We start from the raw sequence: 8714 nt of genomic DNA, 5'->3' as shown, positions 1-8714 counted from the left end.
GGGGGGGAGTTGAGCTGAAGGAGCTTGTCTAGGCTCCTGCAAGGGGTTAAGGGCTAACTTGAGAAGGAGGAGGAAGAGGGAAAGAGCCTGCATTTCTGGCTCCAGAAGAAAAGGACTCTGGCCTTTTGTCTTCCTGGCCCGCTGCGAAGGGGGTTCGAGACGGAGGCACGGGTTGCGAACAAGGGATTTGGGCGTGGGGTAGACTGAAGCCTCGGAGAGGGCTTGGAGCTCCTCGCGTATTTAATTCTTCATTAGATCGTCTCCTGCCTTGGGCCTGGGGTGGCGGTGGGAGCAGGAGAACCATGCCCCCCACCCTGCTCTCCAGGTGTGTGTGTACACCTGTGCATACCAGGACTCACATTGCTCCGTCCCCATCTTCTGTAGCTGCACAGGTGCTTCCGGCTGCATGTGGAGAGTCTGAAGAAGCTAGGCAAGCAGGCCCAGGGCTGCCTGACGGTGGCGCTGTGGCTGGCAGCCCTGCGGTGCTGTGGCCCCGAACACATGGCCGAGCCAGTCAGCTTCTGGGTTCGGGTCAAGATGGATGCCGCCCGGGCTGGAGACAAGGAGCTCCAGCTGAAGTGAGTTGTGGGGAGAGAACGTGGCTGGCCCCCCTTGTCCTTCCAGTCTCATGCTTGAAAAGGCACTGAGCCCTGCTTTCATCAGTCAGCCGCGGTGCCCCTCTGTGCCAGCCATGGTGCCGGCAAGTGGTACTGAGGGGGGATCGTGGTGAATCAGGTTCTTGCTGTGGCCATCACTGGTGATTCAGCGAAGAGGGAAGGGCTTTCATTGGGTCGTGGAGAGGAAGGCCGTGTGCACTGAGACTTGGTGATGCGGTGCAACCCGCCGTTGTAATGGCTCGGGGACGAAAACGCCAGGCAGGGCAGACACAGGCCCGCGGTGCCCCCTGCCTTGAGAGGGTCGCCGGGGTCTAGGGCGAGGAGGCATGTGGAATGAGATGGTCAGGGTTGGCAGAGGCCTGGTCACATAGGGTGTTATGGGCCGGAGGTATTACACAGAGGGCCACCGGGGTCTGGTTTGTACTTGTAAAGCCTCGACTGGAAGCACCCGGAGCTCGCAGCCAGCCACAGCTGGGACTCACCGGCATGGGGCAGTCTGCGGCCTCACAGCTCCACCTCTTGTTGAATCTCCTGTTTCTCAGGACTCTGCGAGACAGCCTGAGTGGCTGGGACCCGGAGACCCTGAGCTTCCTGCTCAGGGAGGAGCTGCAGGCCTACAAGGCGGTGCGGGGTGACACCGGGCAGGAACGGTTCAATGTCATCTGCGACCTGTTGGAGCTGAGTCCCGAGGAGACGCCTGCCGGGGCTTGGGCGCGAGCCACCCACTTGGTGGAACTGGCTCAGGTGCTCTGCTACCACAACTTTGCCCAGCACACTGACTGGTGAGGAGGAATAGCTGAGGAGGCCACTCTCACTTCTAGCCCACAGTCTTCTGGGCTCTCTTTCTACCCTGTGTTGTCCTCTACGTCCCCGAGTGTCCCCTTCAGTTTGGGGCCATACGAGTTCAAAGGCCATGAGTAAGCTGAGAACAGAGGAAAACAAAATCAATAATCTAAGAACAGTCAGTTCTTAGGATGTGGTCCCGCTTAATTGTTACCCTCATGAAGTGATCGCTGAAGGTGTGGGGAATAGCAAAGTGTGGTGAGGAAGTCAGATGGTGCCCGGCAATCAGAAACAATCGCGTCTAGGTCTTAACGACTTGTCTTGAAATAAGCAGTCATCTCCGTGTGAAGTGTCAGCTAAGTGTGCACAGAAGGAGCACACCAGCCCATGTGGTCTGAAGATTGTAAGTCATAAAATCCACGCTCAGGAGGGAATTGTGTGAGCGCTTAAGTTCTGAGCACTTGATTTGCCGAAGACCGTGGATGGCAGTGAAAGCCCCGCGCTCATTTGCACCTGGGCTACGCGTCCCCGAGCTGCCACAGCCCTCGGACCAGGGCTGTGGACAGTCTCGCCCTCAGAGTGCTTTGGGAAGTAGATTGCTGTGGATACAGTTAGGTTTAAATTGAACATCTTATTTGTTTTCCTTTCTGAGCAATTTTAAATGCTCATGTTTTCTGCTTTCTTTTGAATCACTATCCTGTCTTCTTGTTGTTGTGTTGTGTTTGTTTTTTGGGATGTTTTTCTGTGTATGAATTCCAGGATAGGTAAATCTATAGTGGCAATAACTAGATTAATAGTTTCTTAGGGTTATGAAGGAGAGGTTGTGGGAAATGGATGGCTTAATGATAACGAATACAAGAATAATGGGTACAAGAATATAGAAAATGTCTTACAATTGATTGTGATGACTGCACAACTCCTTTTAATATATTCATTTATTTGTATTTATTTTATTTTTAACCATTTTATTGGGTCCTTTAATATATTTAAATCATGAGTTATATGTCAAATAAAAGAAGGGTGAGGCTAGCTGTTCTGCAGCAAGACCTGCCCCAGCCCCGTGGCCGGTGCGCATCGTGAGCCTGGCTGACATGCCGTCTCTCCCTGCAGCTCTGCCCTGGATGCTATCCGGGAAGCCCTGCAGCTTCTGGAGTCTGTGAGGCCCGAGGCCCAGGCTGAGGATCGGTTTCTGGACGATAAAGCACAGGCCCTGCTGTGGCTCTACATCTGCACCCTGGAGGCCAAGATGCAGGAGGTGAGCGTGGTTGCTGTGGGGCCCAGCAGTGCGAGGGACGAGGGTTTCCCTGGGCCCCCAGTAAACTGGTATTACTCCTCCCCACTTTCCAGGGTATGGAGCGAGATCGGAGAGCCCAGGCCCCTAGTAACCTGGAGGAATTTGAAGTCAACGACCTGAACTATGAAGATAAGCTCCAGGAGGATCGTTTTCTGTATAGTAACATTGCCTTCAACCTGGCAGCAGATGCTGGTGAGGGACTGGTGGCATGGGGTCTTCCCCTTGCTCCCCAAGCAGCACTGGGGCCTGGATGTGGGAGAGGTTTGCCTTAGGAGGAGGAGGTGGTGGGTGTTGGGGAGGTGGGCAGACAGGTTGGCACAAAGGGCAGAGGGCATTAGGGAGAAAGCCAAGTTCCCCCCAGATGGGAGGCTAAGGGAGCCGGGGCTCATTCTTCTGCCTCGCAGCTCAGTCCAAATACCTGGACGAAGCCCTGGCCCTGTGGAAGGAGGTGCTGACTAAGGGGCAGGCCCCAGTGGTGCGGAGTCTCCAGCAGACAGCAGGCTCTCTGCAGATCCTAGCAGCCCTCTATCAGCTGATGGCCAAGGTAATGTCACAGTGTATTGATAGAGCGCGCGCGCACACACACACACACACACACACACACGTAAGACTAGAAGCTGAGCTCCTTCCCTTTCTTTGACTTGTGAACCCCCAGAGAAGCCAGGTAACTTGAACATTAAGAGTGTGGGCTCTCATTTGGCTCCTTCATTTACTACGGCATGGCCTTAGGCATCCTCATCTCTGAAACAGCGATGATAAATAAAGCCTACCTCATAGGGTTGTTAGCATTCTGCGAGCTAATGCCTGGAACACAGTTTGCGTGAAGTGTTCAAATGTTAGCCATCATTCTTCATTCTTAGACAACTTGAGGCCTGTATAACCTTAAGTTATATGTCACTTTATAAACAGTTTGATTACATGTTTTGAATGTGATTTCAGAGGGGTTCATAGGACCGTGGTCCCCACCCCAGGAAGCTCCTCTCTAAACCTCACACCGGGAGCCCCCAGAAGAGAGCATTATACAAAACGTGACTGTGGGCTGTTCAGGACCAGGGCCTGGGGAGCTGCCTCAGCTCTAGATCTGACTCATGGCCCTGCCACACACCTGTTACCTGACCTTGCTTGGACAAGCAGCCTAACCTACAGGCGTCTTAAGCCCCTCCCCATAAGATTGGAATCAGTGTTGCTCTGAGGACCGAGTCGAGAGGTCCTCCGTGGCGCGGTGCCTGGCTCCTGTATAGTACGTGCTCAGAACATCCTGGCCCTTCTTGTTCATTGGCATCTAGGGTTTAAAACAGAAGTGGGTAGGCTGGTGTACAGTCTCCCTCGCTGCTCCAATCTTGGGGCTCCCTGAGGTGAATGATGGTTGCTCTGTTTGTAGCCACATTTTGCCCAGGCCACAGACCAAGGTCCCCAAGTCCGGGGTTCGAAGGGCAGCCGTGGGAGTGTGGCGGGAGCGGGGTAACATGACTGCTCCTCGCTGACCAGCCCCTGCAGGCTCTGGAGGTCCTCTTGCTCCTACGGATTGTCTCCAAGCACCTAGAGGACCCCGCAAAGGCAGCCGCCGCCTCCTGCCACCTCACCCAACTCCTCCTGAGTCTGGGCTGCCACAGCTATGCCCAGGTGAGTGCCCAGCCAGCTTCGCCCGGGAGCCAGGGAGGGAAACCTGGCCTTAATGCCCCCGCCCCCGTTGTTTGAAATGATAAGATAGCGGAGGGGCCGTCCGCTACCACATTCCGCTGAAGTATGTAAATCGTGCAGTGGGGGTGCGCTGCTGTGGGAAGAGGTGGCTTCCTTCTTTGCGTCCGAAGGCCGTTTCTTCACCAGGCCTCACAGATTCTGCTCCCCCAGAACCAGCTGTCCCATCAAGTGGTCCCCACCCTGTGCTCTAGGCGGACCCTGCTGATCCTTGCTTCCCTGACCATTGACTCGCCAGCACTGTCACCGGGCCCTGCAGGCAATCCCACGCTCCTTTTCTCCCTCTTCCCTTGGCCCCGTGACGGCTAGAGCCCGCTTCTCAGGCACACGCCTGGTCTGATCTCTATGCTGGGGTTTTGCATCACCTGCAGGACACCACCTGACTCTCGACTCCCTTGTCTCTCTCACCTTTGACATTCCAGTCCCACCCACGTTTGCTTGCGACTCCCAGCGAGCACCTTGTGGCCCCTCTAGGCCGCTGGTTGAACCGGCGCTTTCCACACAGCCTGGTCTGCAGTTGTGTGAGCCCCCCTAGCCGAAGCACTCCCCCACCCCCTGCAGCAAACCTGTACTTCCTTTTCGAGGCTCAGCTCCACTCGTCCCCTCCTTTAGAGAGCGTTTTCTACTTCTTCTCTTTCGAGGACAGAAGCTGTCCCTTTCCCTGCCATGACCCCCTGCTAGCACCTCCGGCATTGCCATTGGGTCCTGGTTCTGAGCGCCCCATTGCACAGCTGTGTCTTTCCAGCACAGCGACTAGTGGGCCAAGAGTTGAAGAGAATGACCACCCCTGGCAGACTGCAGGGTCCAGCTTCAGCATTTTCCTGGTGAATGCGCGAACCCAGGGAAGAGCCGATCCTGCCCCTCACAGCAATTTTAAAACCAATCGAGGGCCATAAATCTTTACAAATAAATTAATTCGCTCTTCTCTGAACAATAGCCTTTAAATTTTTTCAATTTTACATCAGAGCCACATGTCCAGAGCTGAGAATGGCTGGGAGCCGTAACTGGAGTCTGCCTGGCTCCCCCTCCTCCCCTGAGTGCTCCCTGTCTCCCCAGGTACACCTGCAAGAGGCAGAATCGAGCCTAAAGCTTCTTGATGGGACGGCGGACACGTACCCACTCCTCACCCTCACCTGTGCTCTCCTCCGGAGTCACCTCTGCTGTGCCACCCAGAAGGTACGCGCGTACGGCTCACGTCCTCCAGCTCTGAGGGCCTTAGAATGTTCTGGCTGTTTTCCCGGCCTCTGAGATTTCCCTGGAGCAAAGAGGAATGTTCCTGTCCCGGGAAGCCTGGTCCGCCCCAGTGACTTGCTCCCCTGTTCTTCCCTAGTAGGCTTGTTCTCTCTCGGCTGCTCTCCTTGCAGGCAGTCTGTCCTCTGACTAGAAGCCAGCATGGTGGTGGTGTGGGAAGGGCGGGAGCCCTAGACTGGAGAGCTCCTGGGATCCCACAGCTGAGTCGTCTCACACGGTGGCTGTGTGACGGGCCCAGGTCTACACAGTGACTCAGGCTGCAAAGCAGGGTTGGGTCAGCTGAGCGCCACTGGCAGCCGCAGCTCTGCCTGCCGCTCACTCGCGCAGACCTCTCTCACGCTCCCGCCCTCTCCCCACTCCAGGTGGCAGAGGGCGTCTCTCTGCTGCTGTCTGTGCTTCAGGACCCTGCCCTCCAGAAGTCGTCCAAGGCTTGGTACTTGCTGCGGGTCCAGGCCCTGCAGCTGGTGGCAGTCTACCTTAGCCTTTCCTCGAACAGCCTTCCTGTGGCCCTGGGGGAGCAGCTCTGTGCCCAAGGTGAACAGTTCTCCCTGGGCAGGGTGGGTGGCTTCCCCTGTCTGCTCTTAGCTCTCTGCTGTCCAGCTGTGTGGCCTCACCTGCCTAGAACCGGCACAGAGCAGGCCCAGGGTGTCTGGGGAAACGAGTAGGCTGCACTCAAGGATTGACTTGCGGCAGCTTGGCTTACTGTGCCGAGAAGCGTTCTGGGACCCCTAGTGAGCTCAGGGAGAGTTCTGTGATCGGCCTTGCCTAGCCCGCCTTGGTTGCAGGCAGTGGCAGCATGCTTTGCGTTGGGGGAGGAGGTGGTGTTGGCTCGCTCCTTTGTCAGCCCGTCTTCCGCCGAGCGGCATGTGCTGAGGAAGTGCCATCCGAGGGTCCCCCTTCCTTTCTCCACACCACCCACTGCAGGCTGGCAGACACCCGAGGTAGCGCTCATCGACTCCCATAAGCTGCTCCGAAGCATCCTCCTCCTGCTGATGGGCAGCGATGTGCTCTCGGCGCAGAAAGCAGCTGTGGAGACGCCGTTTCCGGACTATGGTGAGTCCTGGGAGGCGAGCAGCATCCTGTAGGAGTGAGTGGATGGCGACCCTGGCGGTGTTAGCTCCAGAGATGGGACTTCAACCGCACAATGACGGTCTTGTCTCACTCTTGCCACAGGTGAAAATCTGGTGCAAAAATGGCAGGTTCTCACAGAGGTGCTGAGCTGCTCGGAGAAGCTGGTCGCTCGCCTGGGCCGCCTGGGCAGTGTGAGCGAAGCCAAGGCCTTTTGCTTGGAGGCCCTGAAGCTGACGATGAAGCTGCAGCTACCGCGCCAGTAAGTGCAAGGTAGAAGACACACAGTTTGAGACCCAAGGGCCACCTGCCAAGCTGTGCCACAGATGAACACGTTCTGTTTGGCAAGGGCTTGGTGGGATCATGTTTTCCCTGGCTAACCAGGAGGGAAGTGCTGGGCCAATCAAGACTGTGTGCTTTTATTTCCCTTAGGACTTTCCCAGCCCATGGTCTGCTAATACGCATCGTAAACCCCAGAAGGGGGAGGTCCAGTGTGCTGTCTCCCTAAATCTGTCTGCTGCCCACTGGGTTCCTTTTTTTTTGTTCTCAAGGCTGGCAGCTTGGGAAACGACCCTAATGCGTTAGGATGCGTTGGCTGAAAGGAAAAGACAGAGAGCTTTCCCCAGGAGCCTCTGAATTACCTTGGGGGGTGAGGGCGTTTGGGGGTGGGCCAGAACCTGAGGGCCCTGCTTAGGAACTGTCCTCCAGGGACACAGTATCCCCTGAGGCTTCCCATCTCCTCTCCCAACAAGGTGTGCCCTCTTCCTGGTGCTGAAGGGGGAGCTGGAGCTGGCGCGCAGGGACCTGGACCTCTGTCAGTCTGACCTGCAGCAGGTGCTCTTCTTGCTGGAGTCATGCACAGGTAAGGGAGAGTCCCGCGGATACTCCACACATCTCCAGAGGCAAGGTTTGGTTTCCTCCTAAATCAGAGGTCCACCTCAGGGCTGCTAACGGACAGGCATGCAGTTTGGAAACCCCAGCCACTCTGAGGAAGAAAGACAAGGCTTCCTACTCCCATAGAGAGTTCCGCCTGGGGGCCCACAGTCCTACCTGTCCGGTAGGGCTGCTGTGTCAGAATGGGCCTGAAGGCACTGAGCTGCGGAGCTGTTCATTGTGAATCAGGTGAAGCTTTGTAAATTATCACTCTTAATGCATACATATTTTGTTTCGACTCATCCATTGCAACTGGGCGTCCACTTGTCTCTATATGGCCAGTAAACCTAGCTTCTTGTAGGATTGTGAGTTTTCCCACATTTTCTCCCACTCTATCCAGGGCCTTCTACTGTGATCCTTTCCCAAGTCGGTGGTGGTGGCAGCCGGGCACGTCCAGTTCTTCTGGGTTTAGGCTCTGCAGACTGGTGCTTAGGTGGTCCATTCCTCCATCGCACTAATGTTTCCATATGTCTTTCAAGTTTTATCCCTTTTTCCTTTGCCTCCTGGTGGGGAGACACCAATAGTTGCACCTTAGATGGTTGCTTAAGAACTTTTAACACCCAAGTCACTATTTGTCCAAGTAGGATTTAGAGCGCCGTCTTTACGAACTGTTATGTCTGTAGACTTTGGTGCTCCCAAGGCTATGAGTCTGATTCCTCATATCCACAGTCTCAGTCCTTCAAGGAGTTTGCATAGGTCTTAAGAATTATTCATAACTCTTTCCCTGGTATACTCCACCACATTCATGGATATATTTGCAGCAAAAGTAAACACACATTACAGATACTGTCAGATCTCTATATATGTGAGTGTGCCCCCACTCCCTCCCATACCTGTTCAGCCTGCATGTCTGCGTAAGGATCCACTCATGGATCAATACAGGGTGGTGTGCATCACGTAATGGTATGTGCCTCTGTTGCCTTTAGCTTTTGCAAACCACTCAGTGTCTTGCCCTACCTCCGTCCATCGTTTTTTTTTAAAATCATTTTATTGGGGGCTCATACAACTCTTAACACAATCCATACATACATCAATTGTATAAAGCACATTTGTACATTCGTTATCCTCAT

The 8714-nt window shown here is 55.0% G+C and overlaps 1 protein-coding gene across 1 annotated transcript in view; it reads left to right on the top strand.

Moving 5' to 3' along the window:
- Window positions 1–8714, top strand: part of ESPL1 (extra spindle pole bodies like 1, separase) — a 23118-nt gene that overhangs the window by 4931 nt on the left and 9473 nt on the right. The window contains exons 7-17 of the mRNA XM_004711338.4: window positions 385–578; window positions 1160–1399; window positions 2511–2655; window positions 2748–2886; window positions 3099–3238; window positions 4183–4317; window positions 5449–5568; window positions 6006–6177; window positions 6568–6696; window positions 6817–6973; window positions 7464–7573. Coding sequence (XP_004711395.1) covers window positions 385–578; window positions 1160–1399; window positions 2511–2655; window positions 2748–2886; window positions 3099–3238; window positions 4183–4317; window positions 5449–5568; window positions 6006–6177; window positions 6568–6696; window positions 6817–6973; window positions 7464–7573 — 1681 coding nt within the window. The remainder of the gene's footprint in view (window positions 1–384; window positions 579–1159; window positions 1400–2510; window positions 2656–2747; window positions 2887–3098; window positions 3239–4182; window positions 4318–5448; window positions 5569–6005; window positions 6178–6567; window positions 6697–6816; window positions 6974–7463; window positions 7574–8714) is intronic.

The sequence above is a fragment of the Echinops telfairi genome, unplaced genomic scaffold, assembly GCF_000313985.2.
Source record: "Echinops telfairi isolate 266 unplaced genomic scaffold, ASM31398v2 ScPeMD7_12;HRSCAF=54, whole genome shotgun sequence".
Lineage (NCBI taxonomy): Eukaryota > Metazoa > Chordata > Mammalia > Afrosoricida > Tenrecidae > Echinops > Echinops telfairi.
Note: the sequence above shows the minus strand (reverse complement) of the source record. Positions and strands in the feature narration are given on the sequence as shown.